This window comes from Plectropomus leopardus, chromosome 22 (genome assembly GCF_008729295.1).
Source record: "Plectropomus leopardus isolate mb chromosome 22, YSFRI_Pleo_2.0, whole genome shotgun sequence".
In the NCBI taxonomy this organism is placed as follows: Eukaryota; Metazoa; Chordata; class Actinopteri; order Perciformes; family Serranidae; genus Plectropomus; species Plectropomus leopardus.
In genome coordinates this window covers 21,387,446-21,406,296 of record NC_056484.1, presented here as the reverse complement: position 1 = coordinate 21,406,296, position 18,851 = coordinate 21,387,446, and the positions used below count along the sequence as shown (strand labels likewise).

General features: G+C 39.8%; 1 protein-coding gene across 4 annotated transcripts in view; it reads left to right on the top strand.

Moving 5' to 3' along the window:
• The window catches only part of sbf1 (SET binding factor 1), an 82,918-nt gene that overhangs the window by 12,635 nt on the left and 51,432 nt on the right, over positions 1 to 18,851 (top strand). For all 4 annotated transcript variants that reach the window (XM_042511534.1, XM_042511532.1, XM_042511533.1 and 1 more), the window contains exons 2-4: positions 16,378 to 16,463; positions 17,966 to 18,103; positions 18,352 to 18,480. In XM_042511534.1, coding sequence (XP_042367468.1) covers positions 16,378 to 16,463; positions 17,966 to 18,103; positions 18,352 to 18,480 — 353 coding nt within the window. The remainder of the gene's footprint in view (positions 1 to 16,377; positions 16,464 to 17,965; positions 18,104 to 18,351; positions 18,481 to 18,851) is intronic.

The window sequence follows — 18,851 nt, the reverse complement described above, 5'->3', positions numbered from 1 at the left end:
TGCCCCTGATTTATGTCACTCATGCCCCATCACTCTTGGAAGTCAGACCAGCCTCAATGTTATATTCTGGTCTCTCTCTTTACATACTGCCAAACATGCTTACCTCATAAAAGCTGACTTGCAATGTGTCCCTGACCTCCACTTGATCTTTTTTTCTCAGCTTGTTGGATATTTCTCAAGGCAACACTTACTTTAGAAAAAGCTTGATTTTAATAACTTTAAGAGATCTGACCTCGTTATTTCCACTCACGAAAATACACTTGTTGTTGCCGCTTGATAAATTACACATGTTCATTCTCCGCTGATTCATAAATTATCTTACTGTTATATTCTCAAACGTGGCGTAGATAAAATAATAGAAAAAGGCGACTTTACCTCAGTAGGCAGGTGTCCATATGCCCTCAAATTGCACGAATTGAAATTGCAAATATAAAATAATTGAAACATGTTGATTTCTAAAAAATTCTTTACATTTTTACATCATACAACTTTAAATCAGTGATAATGAATCATTGATCATGATTTGGTATATCAGTCTAGATTGATGTATAGTTAAATCCCGACTGAAGAGAAGACAGATCTCAGAGCAAACAGCCGTCTAACTACCACTGATCACCTGGCCTTTACTTCTTTGTCCTGTGACGTATCTCACCTAAAAAAATATTTCAGTTGACTAATCCCAGGTACATATTACCGGAAAATGTAGCCAATTTTGGACCTGATTACCTCCTATCAAAAATAACCAGCATAGCCCCGGGGTTTTTGATGGTTCTAAAGATCATCTTGCCAGATTATCCTGTGGTGTGAGTAGGGCTCGGGATCAAAACCCAGTTCTGTTGAGGACTCGTTTCTGAAAATCAATAAAGTTTGATCTTATCGATACTGCTATCGAATCTCGTGGATCTGGCAATATAGCATTACATTCAGTCACGTCATTTAATCCAATCACTGGTCTGCATACATCAATTGTCCAATAAAGTTTTTGAATACAATTCAGCTGCCAGCCGAAAGGTATCAAACCAAGCGAAGAGGAAATCTGATGGCTGAACGTGAGAAGAGCTCTACAGTTTGGCTACATTTTACCAAAGCAAAAGATGAGGAGGAGTCAAAATGCAATTCATGTTGCAAAATCATTTCTTTCGCTGAGGAGTCTCGACAATGGTATCTACATCAATAAAAATCAACAATCCCCATCCCTAATTGTGAGGTATGTTAAGAGTTCGTTGTGTTTAAATCACGGGATCTGTTCGGAATTTGCAGATTTTAAACACATAGAATATCTATGACGTATTGTGGGGGGAACCCTGAAGATCGCTGGTGATACTCCAGGTTTCATAGAGATTTAATGTAATGTTAAAATGAGATTTAACTCAAAGATTACTCTCCATTTGCTCGAATTCTAACATATACAGTCCATGTTCACATTGTCCGCGACTACATCCATATTAATTCATTTTTTTTTTCATGAATTTTCTGTTAAAAGTAGTGCACAAACTAACAGCTAATTTTTCCTGCCCATTGTCCAAATTGCTTTTTACTCTGGCGTCACTTTTAATCGCAAAGGATTTACAAGACTTCTGGTTTTGAGAATCGGAGACTCTGGTTGTTCTTGAATGGAATCTCTTAGTGTGTGGTGTGCTGTTTTGCCAAATTTTTGCTCTTCACACACAATAGGAACAGAACTGTTTATCATTACATGGCCCGATGTGTGGGGCCTCGCACATTTTCAACATCTGTTAAAATTTGAAGTCTTTTCATTATGGGCCAGTCTTTAAGTCCTGTGTTAGCAAGTGTTACTGCAGACGCTGGCTCGGGAATTGCTAAATTGACATTATTATTCTGCCAGATTGTTGTCATAATTATTCTGAATTACTCTTGGCATCCCCAGTTCACTTCAGTAGACTTTGCAAGTGAAATCAATTATTGCAACTTGCTTTGTGGTCTGCAATTTCAAAATAATTCAAACTAGTGTAGAGATTTAGGAGCAGGATATGAATCACTAAACAAGCCGAGGTGTGTTTGTGTTTTAGTGGAAGCATTATCCTGGATGTTCTTTAGTCTAAGACACTGCCCGGAGTGAGTGCAAAGTAGATGGCCTGTGTTGTGTGAGCGCTGGCAGGTTTCCCTGCTCCAACAGTCAGTGTGGTGGCTCAGGCTGAAGCAGAGCACACTTGCAGACGGCCACCTGTAGCTGCGGAGGCGAAATGAGAAGTGAGAGGAAATAAAACTCATGTTATCAGTCATCGCTCTGAAGCAGTCTGCTACCTACAGCTGAAATAAGTTCAGTCTCTCTAGCTGCTGTGTCCCTCTGAGGCCATTTCCCCTCTTGGAAAGCCTCCGTTTTTGTTTGGATGTTCGGGTGGTGGACAGCATTAGTTTTGCAGGAAGGATGTGAGTTTGCTGAAGAGCTTTTGCACAAAGAAAACGTCCCACATTGTCTCCAGGGCGACAGCGCTTGCCAGAGAGAGGTTTTTTTCACCCTCTGTTTGGTTCCTAAATGGCAGCTTTGCTCAGTCGGGTGTTCACCACGGACTAGCTCATTTATTTATGCAGGATTATCGTCTTTACGGTCATCTGACACCAAATTTAGACAGCTCTAAATGTCAGGTGTTACTTATTGATGTGCTGATCAGTGTGTTGCCTCTGACCCCATGAGGGGCCCTGATTCTGGAGGTGCTGCATTTAATCAGAGTGACTCACACTTCTTTGCATTACTCAACAACACTGTCCTGCATTTGTGTGTATCAGAAAGAGAGTGCCCGTGCATTTGTGTGTGCATGAGCAAACTGGGTGGACAATAGCTGAGGGAGCACTGTCAGAGGGTGCGGCATTCAGCCTTAATATCATGATGTCATAGTTTTGTGTGTTTTGACTTCATCTCTGTGGATGTTTCTGGAGATGTTATCTTAACTCAGTGCAGATAGTGTTGTTGGTAAAAGTGATGCAGTGATAGCAGCTTCTCTCATGAACACTCTGATCCCTCTTAACATGCTGTGTACTGTTGTTATGTTGCTGCAAACGGTGCACGAGATTTAGAACGACTGAAGTAAGGGTGAGCGATGTATTGAATACACTAAATGTGGGGCTTGTTCCCCATCTGACGGATGAAATGACGATATCGCAAACATCGGGTTCAAATTAGGCCGCTTTCTATTAACCCTCAAATTGCCCAAATTGAAATTGCAGATATCATCAATTTAGAAAAAACTCCCATCAGGTGGTATTTCAGACAAATCGAAAGAGCTATATTTGGCAAAAGTGCAATGGAAACAGTTGTTTGGCTTTTCTAGGTCACATGATGCTATGGCTACGTGCTTGTCAGTAGGAACTGGCTCCCTCATGATGCAGCAGGCACAACAAGATCTTTTATTGCATCACATAACTCTTCAAAGGTTATGCAGATCATCTGGAAGTTTTGAACCCATAATTCCTCTGTAAATCTTCATGTTTAATGGTGCCAAAGTAAAAGTTTAACTTTAAACAAGTGTAACAATAGTGTGAGTAGTTGACTGTTTTTGCATCTGCAGAGATCTGATAGTGAATCTTAAGTCACATTTTCTAACCATGAAGCACTATTGCAATTTACAAATATTGTTAATATATGTAGAGCTCTTAATTTGTTTCCAGCTCACACAGCGATTAAATCCTCACATTCAAAGGCACCACACCAACTAACTGTTGACCCAATGCTTCAACTTTAAAACAAAACCATCAACACTTCCAGCCCAAGACAAGATGGGTGCTTCAAAATAAGAGCACCAGGAGTTCTGCTTAGATTTATTTAACTACAACAGCACTTTTTAACTTTATTATAACAATATTTTATCAAAATTGAATTTTATAGCCCATAGTCATCACCAAACTTGTAGTTTGTAGTTTCCTCCCTGGAGATGCTTTGCCAGGCCTTCACTGCAGCCATCTTCAGTTGCTGTTTGTTTGTGGGTCTTTCTGCCTTCAGTTTTGTTTTTGGTAACTGGAAAGCACGCTCTATTGGGTTGAGGTCAGGTGACCTACTTGGCAATTGGAGAATAGTCTTTTTTTTGCCTTCAAAAAAATCTTGAGTTGCTTTTGCTGTATGTTTAGGGTCATTATCCATCTGCACGTTGAAGCACCGCCCTATTAGTTTTCTAGCATTTGGTTGAATATAAGCAGAGAGTTTAGGCCTATATACCTCAGAATTTATCTCGCTACTTCTACCAGCAGTCACATCATCAATGAACACTAGTGAGCCTGTTCCATTGGCAGCCATACAGGCCCATGCTATGACATTGCCTCCACCATGTTTGACACATGATGTGGTGTGCTTTGGATCATGAGCTTCTTCTTTCCTTCTCCATACTTTTCTCTTTCCATCATCCTGATATAAGTTTATTTTGGTTTCATTTGTCCAAAGAATCTGATTCCAGAACATTTGAGGCTTTTTTAGATGTTTTCTGGCAAAGTCTAATCTGGCTTTCCTGTTCTTGAATGGTACCATTAGTTTACACCTTGTTGTAAATCCTCTGCATTTATATTCATGAAGGTGTCTCTTGACTGTAGATTTTGACAATGATACGTCTACCATCTCCAGAGTATCCAGAAGTATAGCTATAGTCAAACTGTTGCCAAATGCCAAAACACTACCGAATATCAACTCCAGACCTTTTATGTGCTTCATGTGTTCTGAGGGAACGGGGTAATGGAACACAGCTGACCGATTAACTTCTTGTCCATCACTTCTCATATCCTCATATCTTTGATTCCTTGAAAATAATGGTATTCTGCTACAAATGACTTAGACTTGACATAGTAAATACCATATTTTTGTGAAACATCTCAAAATAAAGCTAAAAGTCTACACCTTCATTACAACTCCATTGCTTTATTTAAACTCATTGTTTAAATACAACATTGTGATGGTGTACAAAGGCAAATTATAAAAACTCTGTCATTGTCCAAATACTTTTGGACCTAACTGTACCTTTAAAATATTGCAATGTTTTTAATGTCACCCAGTCCTATATAAAATGCACTGTAGTTCTGTTTCTGCAAACTCTGCATTAGATTTAACAATGATACATGGACATTAGTTGTCTTTTATGCAAGCATGATATTTTAAGTATTATATCGTACATTTTTGTTGCAGCAATGATCTGCTTATAAAAGAGTGTGTCTTTAAATGGCCACAGAGCTTGTGAATAAGTAGAAGAAGTGCATACCAGCCACACAATGCATCAGTAAAATATTGTTTCATTAGTAATAAGTAAACTTTGTCTCAAAGAGCCTTCTGCAGGAGTGAGCTTACTTCAGTCCAAACTGTATTCCTTGTTTTGTACTCCAAGTCTGCACACAAAGACGCATGAAAACGCACAAGGCTCAGTGCTCTTTTGTCCCGACTGCTGCAGTCGCTGTGGAAACCACCCGATGTCGTGTCATTGTGGTTTGGAAGCCTGCAAACGAGAAGCTGTGGTCTGGTTGAGCACCAAGAGCATGACAGACACACAGACACAGACACAGAGACACACACACACACACACACACACACACACACACACACACACACATTTCAGCTCTGACTGCCATCATTCAGTGATCACATGACCCAGGCGGTCTCCTTCCATCCTGTGTCACAGAGTATCACTGCGAGTAGTCATCTGTATGAGGAGTCACCGCCAGCTCTGACACACACATGCTCACACACACAAACACACAACCACTATGTTTGACCCATATTTCCTCCCCTGCTCCCGCCTTTCATCCTCTTCAGGCCTGCCTCTCTCTCTCTTTCTTTCTCTCTCTTTCTCTCTCTCTCTCCCTACCAGATTATGTTTTTTTTTCTGTAACCTTTATTCAGCTGTGTTATCTTAATGTGTGTTATTTCGAGGAAGCAGCCTGCTTGAGGTTCATACTGTGGGCCACCTGGTTGATTGCAGCTGGCATGAGGCTCTGATTGTATTTACGCTATTGGTCTGCAGTATGGTTGCAGCTGTATACCATGGTAAACTGTGGCACGAAAAGTGACAGTAAACATAATGTGTACATTTGCTTATCTACAGTACTGATAAAAATTAAAACCAGACAGAGAGTCTCACCCTTGTTTTAGTTATTTTTAAAAGGCAGCCTTAATACACATACTTAAAAAAAGTTTTTAAGTTTCAATTATAGCACTAAAGCGTTTGTCCAACCAAAAAAAATTTTCTGCATTCATTCCTTTAAGTTTCATTCTAACTGATATTATGTATATATATATATATATATATATATATATATATATATACACACACACACACACACACACATATATACATACATATATATATATATATATATATATATATATATATATATATATATATATACATATACATACATATATATATATATATATATGAAATCTATCGTTGGATATATTCCTGTATTATTGCACATTGTTGTCTTGCTTTAGCTAACTGTATGCTGTCTAATGCAGTCTCATTGTGGAAAGAAAATGACGTCAGGCTCTATGTACTGTATTTAGCATAAATTAAATAGTGAACAGATCTCTTTTCATAGACTTTAACAAATGGACTTTGAAAGCTTTCCAGTTTCGAACCACTCTGAATGCCTACAATCAGTTCCTAGAGCGTTTTAAAATAGCCAGGCTGAACTATTGTGTATGAAACAAAATGACTTTGGTTGGTAAAGCAGGAAGCATGGAAGCCTGATTTGGCTGTTACTGGCTGCTCAGAGAGAGAGTTCAGCGGTGGTCCAAAAGCCTGTTGACAGTCTGCACATTGATTGGGTCTCTTTGGTTGCTCAGCACTGTAGGAACTGAATGCACTGATTGTGACTTGCTGATTGTGTTGCTCACGCTGCCAACACACAGCTGCTGTTATACTCCTTCCAATTCATGAGGTTGTAAAAATAACAAGTAATACAACAATACAGTGCAGGAGCCTTACAGCACATACTAATTTCATACCAGAGTGTTTTATTCTTATAAAGTGCTTCAGGGGTGTTAAATCAGGTTGGTGGCCATGGCTTTGAGGTAGTGTGCCTTGTGGTCACTGTTCTTTTTTAGTACTTTTTTTTGTCATGCTTTTTGTTGGAAATGAGGAGATGTTATTATGAGTGTGGTTGTGTGACGTACAGTTTTTGCATCAGCTTTTATAATGAGAGAACAGTCCTATGCATGTCAGTTAGCACAGTTCTGTGAGAAAGCACAGTCAGTAGCACTTAATTTTCATTGTCAAAGCAAGACGTGCATAGAAAAGCCGACCAGAAGAATTTTATTTTATTTTTTTAATTAATTAATGTAATTTTATTTTGTTTTATTAGGTGATGCAGACATAAAAAAATTAAGGTTATTGCAAAAACAATTCTATGTGGGAGAAAAGATGTGTGAAAAAAAGTATCAGTTGACACATTGAATTACAGTTACACATCATGCATATCATGATATAATGCATTGTTAGAGTTACATGCACATCATGTGTTTGTGTTGTGGTGCTACTCATATCAACACAGAGATGGCTTAACCCAGTCATTACTATGTAGGTAACGTTAGCTGTGTGATGCAAACAGTTATCCCTGTCACTGTGTGTGACCGTCCCCAGTGCAGCAGTAGTGTCATGATAAACAGAGAGAGAGAGAGAGAAAAAGAGAAAGAGAGAGGCGAGGAGGGGGTGAACAGATCAATATGCTGCAGGCAGTTCTACTGAAAAGAGATCTACTTAAATTGTCAAATTTGCAGTAAATTTGCAGTAATTGGACAAAATTGCAAGATCGTGCAGAATTCAAGATGTGCATTTATTGTTGTCATTGTCTTGAATACCTGGAGTGACTGACACAACCTACATGTAGAGTTCATGGTCATATTCTTTGTTTGAGTTTGGAGGAAATGTTCTAATTCATTTGGTGCCAGAATGAAATTGTCCAAAACCTAGAACTGTGGTGTGTAAGATTCAACAGCATAGAGATAATGATCGTGTCTCAAAATGAAACCAATAGTCTTCTAGTTAGTGTTCTGTTGTTATTAAAGCTCCTAGCTGCATGTCACATACCTGCAAGGCCACTCCACTTGTTTGACATTCCTCTCACACAGCGGACTGATAGTGGACTGTTCTTACATCATCATGTGCAGATGTGCCTGCAGACTGCCCACTACTGACTGAACAGCAGCACTCTTTGCTGAGCTCTAACTTTTTTCACCTGCTGCTTAAACACACCCAGTGTGGAAGTTTGCCAGATCCATTTGTGCCTCTTCACCCTGGGCTGTTTGATTGTGGTTAAAGGAAAATTACTTTAATTGTGTTTAAATATCTGCACTCACGGCTTTGAATATAAACATCATGACTTTGTTCTAAAGCAGTGGGAGGTCTAAGTGAAATGAAGTGTTTGATGACGATTTGTGTGTGACCTCTTTAGCCCGCACTACAAGTGCTCAATTAAAGATGAGATGCAGGGTTTGTTGAATAAAACATGAGTAAAAATGTCACAACTTCTCAATTTCAACCTGAAGGAAATACAAGTATTTGGAACTAAAAGCACAATTATTTAGTGTGATACATCTGTGCGCCAACACTGTACATGGCGGCTCCTTTGCACACAACCTACTGGAGCTTTGCCAAGTCTCGATTCATTCAACTGGAACTGACTGGAAAGCAGCAGGTGTGACTCGAGGGGGCCCATATCACGAGAGATTTTAGTCAGATTCTGCTGCTGTCATTGCAGTCCAGGTGTGGTTACCTTGAAGCTTGAGTCATTGGGCCTCATGCAAGAAACAATACACAAAGAAATTTCCCTTGTTTGTGCTTCAGAAATTGTTTGAAAGATCAGCTTGAAAATAATGGATGATTTTGAGACTTGAACAACTCAGTAAACACTGACGGGCGGACTCACACACCATGAATTGCGCATCACTTGCAACCACTATTTGCCCTGTTCCTAGGTCCGATTCCCCGAAGATTTGCACTAACGACATAACAAACAAACACGTCCATAAAGTATTGCAGCTGAGTGCAATTTTCCCCCTTTTTTTGCGCCTAAATGCAATAATCCATGTGGCAAAGTATAAATGTTGCCTTTGTGCCAAGAACACAATGGGCAAAACAATGACAGAGAGAGAAACTGAAATTTTCAGACCGCAAGCTACAAGTCCTTATCCAAGTGCAGAGGCATTTCCCAAAATCTCAGGCAAGGAATTTAAAGTGTATGTGAAACCGAAATACTGTGATATATTTTCCAGTGAAACAGAATATTTTAGAGCTATACAGTCACAAGAGGCATTAAACTAAATCTTTCGTATTTGATTGGACCATCTAAAGTGGGCTGGCTGAGAGTTTCACATGATATGGAGCTACAGCTGACTTTTCACTCCACACACACACACACCTTCCTCACCGTTACATTAAGGGAGGACGAGAAAGAGATGAATGAATGAACGAATTAGACCTCACATTGTTTTGGAAAGGAAAACAAAGGTTTGATTGTTGTTGTTAGGAGTGTCCTAACAGTGAGGCCCCGACTGTGTACACCATCGGTCACCACCCTATCAGAGAATCAGTGTTACAGTTATAGCCGACTTGTTACAAAACGTAATTACCCATCTAATCAGATTCTGTGTTTTCACATTATCATTATTTGATACTCTATCATTTTTTGATACAGATATCTGATTTCCCATCATTGTCCACTTCAAACTGCTGCCCCGTGACCTTGATTTCTGAGCACAGTGTTGAGAAATAGTGCTATCTGCAGGTGCAGGTGGGCATATTGCAGCATGTCTGTTTCAGTACGGTGTTGCAGAATAAAGTATTATTTCTTAAAAGTAAACATTTTCATCATTGCTTTTTTTTCCCATTTCATCATCCTTAATAATGCATTAGTTGCAGTTCCAGACAGCTCTGTCTTTCCACCTCATATTGACATGGGTGTGATTCCTTATGTTCACACACTGTACCAGGTACAGGACTGTCACTGTATTGACATAATTTTAATTTAACTTCATTGTGCAGGGGAATTACAGGTAGTATCACGAATGATTAGATATCATAGAACTTAGGATTCCTACCCTATTTCTCAACTGCAGAAAGAACAGATTTTTCGTCAAGGTAAATTCTCACTTTGCTTAAACAGAGACTGTTAACCCTTTGAAACCTGAGCATATTGGCTTGACTTAAGACCCACAACTTAGAAGAAAAAAAAGTTGAAAAGTACAAGAAAATTACCTTAAAAAAATGAGAAAAAACGGAAAAAACAGTCAAATAGAATACAGTAAAATAAGGACGTGACCTGAAAAAAAGAATTGAAAAAAGAATTCTATAAAATACATTTAATATACAATTATGATAACTATAATTATAGTTCTTGAGGACATTTTTATCTGCTTTAAAAAAATATTTCCAGTTCTACTCTTTTCCTGTAATTTGTGGAACACTTCCTGCAAAATTTCTTATTGCCCTTTTATCCATGTTTTCAAAAGAAGACAAAGCAATTTGAATGCAGCACAAAAAAATGATGTTGTTCTGGGTTTCAGAGGGTTAAAGTAAAGGCTACATATAAAAAAGGGATGCGTGAAAAGTAATGGCAGGTTCTACTGTTTCTGATGAAGCTGGGAGGCCTGCGTGTTGCCTGATACAAGTTAAATTCTGCCATGTTGTCGCAGACATTTACAAGAATAATACTCCATTGCTTGTACAGTCGTCTAATAACTTTCCCTTTCTAAAATATAAGACAAAGGCTTGCTTCTTGTAGTTACTGAGTGTTGTCAGTTGTTAGTAGATCCTGCTGTGTTTGGTAGCACACTGCTCTGCCAACAAACCATGGATCAATCCAGTGACACGCAAAAGTATTTCTGCAGGAGCTGGAAAAAATGAGATTTAATAATGGGGAGTTTGATCCAAACAATTTGAAGGGCCAAAGACACATGCCAGCTGCAGTAATGAATCCCATAAAGCATGACAGTCCTGAATGGTTGAACTCTTGTGGTAGATCTTGATTTCTAATCAGTTTGTATTTGCTCTGCTTTATTTGTGGTCTATGGCCAAAGGACACGTGTGCATGTGTATTTTATGTACCTTGTATGTGGATACAAGACATGAGGTTTTGCACATTTGCTTTTTTGTATTTTTTTGCCTCCACGCCAGCAATAGCTGAGGCCTGAGCCATTATATTTTTGGGTCGTCCAAGTGTACGTATGTACCATTCTTGTGAATGCGATATCTCACAAAAGACTGAAAGTAATTCCTTCAAATTTAGCCCAAACATCCACTTAAACTTAAGAATGGACTAATTAGAATTTGATGGTAATAGGTCACAGGTCAAGTTTGAGGAAATTATCTCAAATTTGGCATTAACATTCATTCGGATTTAACAGTAACTGATTCGATATTGGTGGTCAAAGGTCAAGGTTGCTGTGACCTTGCATCTGTCCCTTCGTTGTGAATGCAATATCTCTAGGATGCCTTAAGGGAGTTTTTCTGAAATCTGGCACAAACATCCACTTGGATGTAAGAATGTATTGATTAGAATTTCATGGACAAAGGTCAAGGTCACTGTGACCTCAAAACATTTTTTGGCCATACCCAGAGAATTTATATGCTTATTCTGACAAAATTTCACACAAATGTCTGATAGGATAAAATGATGAAGTAATGACATTTAAAATCCAAAACATAACTTCACTGTGACATCATAATGTTTTGCAAAAACTAACTGAGGAACAGAAGGGAGACATTTGGTCCAATCCTGAATTGGTGACACTAATCTTTGGTGTCAGCGTTGAAACTGTGCTGATTGATAGAGAGATCTTTTGTGCTGCTGGGGGAAAGATGTGTGTGAGGCATCCATGTTTGCACTGATGCTGATGTATAATGTATCTTACTTGAGAGATGCACCGAGGCATTCAACCCCCAGGTGGAATTTCTAGTTTTAAATGCGATCAACTTGCCATGGACTGCAGATGAAAATGAGCATATTTACATAATTGACCCAATAGGAGGTTTTTGAGTTAAAACAACATTTTGCTCCAGTAAAAGCTGAAAAGATAACCTCCCACAAACATCTCTTACACTCACTTTAACTTAGAAGCTGTGGAATGACCTCTACGCATGCAGTCACTGTACCTGCCTCACAACCAGGATGTTGGATCGGCGCAGCGAACTTGAAGCTTTTGTCACAAGTAACAACATTTCATAATGAGATATCGATGCTGGTCAGCATGTTCTTGAGATAGCGTCTATTTTTAAATATTCAATTAGTTTTGTTTCACAACGCCCAGTTATTTCAATCTTTTGCCAAAAAGATATGACGCATTATGCAAGTGTTTCACTTGAAATCAGAGCTTCTGTTAAACCTGTACAAACACTCACCCGTTCAGAAGTTTAAAACAAACATTTGCATCGTGGAAAAATAACCTTTTTCAATTGAGTGTCCATTATTGAAGTTTGCATCACACTGATATTCATTTAATGCCAAAAGTTGTTGCTGGTGCAAGCAGGTAATATGAAAGTATCACTGCAGCTCCCTGATAGGACCGACAGGCTCCTAGCTTGCTGCTTGTTCGGGGCGTTATGCTCTCCTGTCCTGCTGCAGCTGTCTACAGAAACCCATACAGCTGCAGAGGTTGCTTTCGCTTTTTGTTGCTGGGTTGATTAACCAGAAAAAGGCCAAGAGGTTACAGGCTTGTAATTTTATTTCAGTTTTATGATCTGGTTAAAGGCTGACAGTGTGCTCTTAAATCGCTTTAGGAGTATTCTCAGACTGTTGTTTGCACTGAGGGGAAAACACTGCTGCTTCATGTGTGCTCTGCTAACAGTAGGCAGCTTTCCATTAACCCTTAACTTGTGCAAATTGTAATTGCGAATATTAAATACGCCAATTGAAACACGTCAGTTAAAAAAAAATAAATAATTTTTAACTCACATAAGGTGGTATTTCAGGCAATTTTAAAAAGCCATGCAAAACTGCAATGGAAACACTTTTTGGGCTTTTGCCCAAAAGTCCCTCATACGTAACCGGGCTTGCCTTTCCCTTATAGCTATAACACGCCTACGTCGCCTTTGATAGGAAATAATGACGGCTCGTGGGGTGGCTGCAATAGAAATAAACCTGCAAATGTTTTGAACATCCATCTCCATGCTTCTTCGAATGCTATCGCCAGAGCAGAAGTCTCATGACATCACAATAGAAGTTGCATAGTCATCTCGCAGTTGTTTTTTAATCATCATTTCGAAAATATTGCTTATGTTTTGTGCAAATCTGTAATGGAAACCCGCCTTGTGATCCATGCTGGGTCACTGACTGAGTGGGTATCAGTGGATATGAGCCCAGTTAGCTCTGTGACTAACTCAGAGAACATGGGGAACGCAGAAAAAACGGCAGAAAGGTGCTGGTCTTTGGCAGATCAGAGTGAAACAGACTCTGCGACTCCAGCTGCAGTGAATCTTGAAACATTCACTGAAACAGCACGTTGAGCAGCTTTATATCGTCATAAAATGACAGGTTAGGATTTTAGCTGCATGGAGTGGAAATGGAAAACCTTTTTGTCTTTTCCTGTAATTTTCTTTTATGTAATCAAAATATTTTGAAAGTTATGAAGTAATTGAAATTTGCAGTGGTTGAAATTAGTTTCCACATTGGTACAGTCATTGTTTTGCTCTGTAGCTTCTCATTTCTCCGAGTAATTGCTGGTTTTGTGAAGTCAATTGGAAGCCTTTAAGTTGTGTTTACATTCCATAGATTCCTTTTGTATACACGCACATATACTTGACATCATGGGATCAGAGGGAAAATTAGCCTCTTGTGACCAGGAGACTCTTGTATCTATACCTCTCCATAAACCAGCCCGATTCAACGAGTGAGCTGTTGTGTTGAGGGGGAAAGGAGCAGAACAAGAAAGGAGCTCTGTGTGTGTGTGTGTGTGTGTGTGTGTGTGTGTGTGTGTGTGTGTGTGTGTGTGTGTGTGTGTGTGTTTATTTGAAAGGCCTGCGTGTCACTCCCAGCAGACTCATTCATACACTCCTCCCTCAGCTGCAGGATGTCCTGCTTTAACTGGCTGTGTAATCCCCACCCTGCCTGACTATTGGCTGATAGTGTATCTGCACCAGCCCCGCTTTGCACTGTGTGTGCCTGGGTTTTCTCATTGTGTGTGTGTTCCTGATACACCTACAGCTTGTCATCCACTGTTAACATATTGTTACAGAACACAACATAAGGCTGTATCAGGGGACACGTGCACTGCTTTTTAAGGTCTCTAAGGCGGTGGTGAGAGGTTGGTCAAGTCACATGTTCATGTGTCATAGCAAAGTTCACCACTCCCTTTTTACAAGCACACTGTGATTTGTTTTGTTTTGTCTGTTGATTAATATATGACACTGTTAAGCATGTTGCTGCAGCTCAGTTGTTGAAAACAGTCTAATTATAGCTTGTTATTTTTATGGAAACCTTTAGTAAAGTTAGACGTGTGCTTTTGCAGTGCATGTGGCACCATGGATGAATGAAAATCTCCGATTGTACAACCTGTGGAATCTGCAAACACACTCTCGCTTGTGGTGATGTGCGGAGTCTTGCTTGCTGTGTTCGAAATCATATACTATGCACCACATACCCAATATATATACTAACATACTTTGGTGTACATAAACAGTTGCATTCACTTTTTTTGGATGCACTGTGCTGCAATAACCGTGTCACTTCTCCAAAGCATCCTTGCGGGTTGGAGATGCATAACCGTGGTAACCGGTGCCAACTAGGGCTGTGACGGTAACCGCAATACCGCAGTAATATGATGCTTACTACGGGACTGAGCTCACTATTGTCATCACCGCAATTTTTTTTTTTTCTGGTGAAAGTTAAGGGAACGCATATGATGTGTCATATGAAATATAAACATACTAGTCACTGTTCAGTTATCATCATTAACTTTTTTTCCATATGTTCAATGGAATCTGAAGAAACACAAATTTTCCACTGCTTTCTCCTTCAGGTTACCATTAGCAAGGGGCAGTGACAGGACATCAAGTTAATGGGGGATTTGTTGCTGGTGTGTCTGATTATTTCTTTTATTTTTCACGTTGTCCTCTGTGTCAATGCATTATGGGATATTTGTGCTGGTGTAGTGTCCAGTGTTTGTATACTGTAATATTTCAGCTGAGATAGTATGCAATTCAGGTACTTATGGTTTTATACTAAGGTTTTAAGGCGTAAATAGCATGTTGGTATGAAATATCAGAAGCAGCCACAGTCTTCATTGTATGAGGTTGAAGGTCCCTCTGGAACTCAAACAAGGATATTTTTTGCCTACAAGTTTACATGGCACTCAACATTTTAGGCCTGTGATGCCCCTACTCATGTGGAATAACAAACCTTTTCACCAGTGATGTTTTTAACTCTGTTTAGGAAAAATACCCCTAAAAAAGCTACGGACTAGAAAGTGCACTTCAAGGAATTCCCTCTCCGGCTTTCAGTTGATGCCAGAGCACTTAAGAGCGGGCCGCGGCTCATAGACGAGGGCCAATCATCTCAAAACTAAATGGAAATAGACTCTTGTCTTTGACAACTTGATCCAAGGACACCACTCTCACAAGCGTCTACATAACCCTAGTTCTGTAGGAAGAGGGGATGACTTAAGCAATTCCCTGTGTGTTTTGGGAGCTGGCCTACTTTCTGTTTGTGTATTGTCTCTGTGTATCCATGCTTCTGTTTTAGTTCCCTTGGTAAAGGCCTAAAGGCTCCGTTGTTTTCTTGAACTGTCCAGGTTCGTTCTAAATGCTGGTGAAAATCTCTCCTTTATCAAACATGAGATAATATTTAGTTTTGTGCAGTTTTCTGCTAGATTGACATCCTTTGTATTGGGAGGATAAGTGTATTCTCTGTGTGGATGAATGCTGCCATTAAGCAGCCTGCAGGGCTTCAGATGGAGCTAAGCTGAAAGACGGGCCTGTGGTGGTTACATAAGTCGGCCTTTGTTGTGTCATTGTGCCACTGTGATGAGCCAGGCCCTGGCCAACAGTGGACATGGCCTCATTAACCAGCAACAAATAAGCACTTTAACACATCACACTGCTGTTTAACAGGCAGATATGAACTCTCCTGAAGACAAGACAACAGTAAACACACAACAGCAAACTTTTTTCCATCTTTTTTTAAATGTGTGTGTCCCTTTTTATCATTCTGTGTCCCCTCTCTAAATTCTGAAGTTTTTGTGGCTCCGTAAACGCAATCGTGCTCTCCATGAGTTTTTTTTTATGTCAGCAGCAGCTTGTGACTGTCGGATTTGTTTTTTTGTTGATTATCAGCATGTTGATAAGGCTTTAAAAAACAACACAAAGGAACTTATTTAAGAAACAAACACACAACAAACAATGTCAGTAACATGGACTGACCTCTGTGCTTGCCTCTCTCGGTGTCTGTCTGCAGTGGAGGGTGAAGGTCAAGGTCGCATTCTCCAGCGGTTTCCTGAGAAAGACTGGGAGGACAGCCCGTTCCCACAAGGCATAGAGCTGGTAAGTTAACACTTGTGGACATGCTCCAGTGTAGCTCAGTGACTAGAGCAAGGCACTTAACCCTGTCAGGGTTAGAGGGTTAAATTTCTTGGGCAGCTCAATGTTTGGAGCAAGACACTAACAACTGAGCTAGTTTTAGTTCCTGAGCCACATGCAGCCTGAATTGATAAAAACCATATAAAACCATTTCATAATAACCTACAAATAACAATAAAATCCAAGTTCTTGTGTAAAGAACGTTCATTCATTTATGAACAGATGATAAAACAGCCTGAAAATAAATAACAGCAATTTCAACAGTAAGTCTCACTTTTTGTGCATCCAGTCAGTCAGTTGCTCACTGTCGTTACTGTCATTTTAATTTTTGCATACATTTCCACTCCTGTGTAGCAATGCTGGCATCATCACACACAAGTAATGTGTAAGCTATAAAACAAGCAGTTTAATTGATCCGCTGCCTTACAAACCATTTACAAGTCAGGAGCCTATGGCGGGCCGGTTCTGGTCCATGAGCTGTATGTTTGACACTCTTGAGGTAGAGTATCAGTTATGCATAAGTAAGCCTGTTGGAAGGTTTGAGCAGACTAAGAGTCAGCGCTCTGAAAGTCTTGTTTAAAGTCTTGTTATCTTGAATGAATGGTTTTATGCCTGAAGCTGCTTCCTTTGGTTTGTCTGAGATATAGCCCCTTCAGGCTCAGCATATTTAAGAAAACACATTAATTGTACACGGAAAAGTGAGGAAACTTTTGAACTTGAGAGCTACTGTGGACCAGTTTAACCTAGATGGCCTGATAAGACACAAGGATGAGCTCACAAGGCTGAAATCTTTCTGAATCTGCATTGGAGCAGAAAAAGTAAGATTGCTGCATCCCTAACATGACTTTAGACCAACAGCTGTCAGGTCTGTAGAATGTGCATGGATTCATAAAGAGGTTAAAAAGTTTGTTAAGGTAAAAGCATATCTGCTCTGCGAATCAGAGGTGAAACCGACAACTCAAAATTGCATCGTTAACGGTTTTGGTGTGACATGTTTACACATACCAGTTACAAGCCAACTTCACCTCAAGTCATCAAGTGAATGAAGAACCTTAATGAATAATGACCATAACATGATAAATGTTATATCGTAACAAAGACGAATGCTAGTATTGACTTTGTATTGTTTGCTCACCTCAGTCAACAGTGACAGTATTAATTGCTTCATGTACTTACTCTTGTTGTGAGAGTAAATATTTGAAAACAACATACCATAACTTCTTTGACTTGACTATAGTGTGATAACAAATGAGAGCAGAATATAGTTTCACATCTATTCATTAAAAAGTGGATGGAAAGTTTTCAGAACCCGTTTTGTTGTGTTAATGATAGCTTATGCATGGATGAATCACGCTGTGGTGTAGTAAGAACATGTGTCCTGTTGCTGTCTTTCTCTTTTTTTCCCCGTTTCTTTCTGATGTTAACCCTTGTCCCCGTTTCCCCTCTGACCTCCTCCTCCTCTCCAGTTCTGTCAGCCCAGCGGTTGGCAGCTGGTTCCCGAGCGGCAGCCTGCCTCCTTCTTTGTAGCGGTTTTGACTGACATCAACTCGGAGCGTCACTACTGTGCCTGCTTCACCTTCTGGGAGGGCCTTGACAACCCGCAGGTGAGACAGGCTGATTTTAAAAAGCATTATTTGGAATATTAAGTGCAGAAAATGTGTTGGCGAGACGCAGCCAGGTGAACAGCTTTTATTGGAATGAATGTGTTTACATCCATTTAATGCATTATTTGTGGGTGAGTGTCTTTCCTGCTGCACCACTGGTGTGTATCGTGATAATTGTTAATCCTGTTTGTAAACCCGTTTGTTTTAATCTCAGCCTGATGTCTACATCTGTTCCTTTCTTTGTTTAGCTGCAGAAGGCCGAGGCCAGCGAGGCGGATGAAGTGGATGAGGAACTTGCTGTTGTCCAACAAGCTCAGGTCTTTGCCCCCAAGAGCCTGGTGCTGGTTTCCCGACTTGACTACACCGAAGTGTTCAGGGTACGGCAAATACAGCAGCCTCAAACACTCTGTTGTGCATCTTTTGTGGAAATGACACCAGCATGTGTTTGGGTTTGTGTGCACTGCCTTTCAGTAGACAGTTGTAGTCTTAGCACCTTATCTATCAAGACACACAAAGACAAACGAAGGCTAAGACACAATCCTGAACAATTTTTGCATCTCTACGTCGGTGATAGCAGTGGCTGGAGGCCGGGTTGTCAGCTTATCCACTTTGTAACGTGATATCTCAAGAATGCCTTGATGGAATTTCTCCAAATTTGGCACAAACGTCCACTAGAATTCAACAATAAACTGAGTAGATTTTGGTGGTAAAAAGTTTTCACTTTGACCTTATATCTGTCTCATTCTAG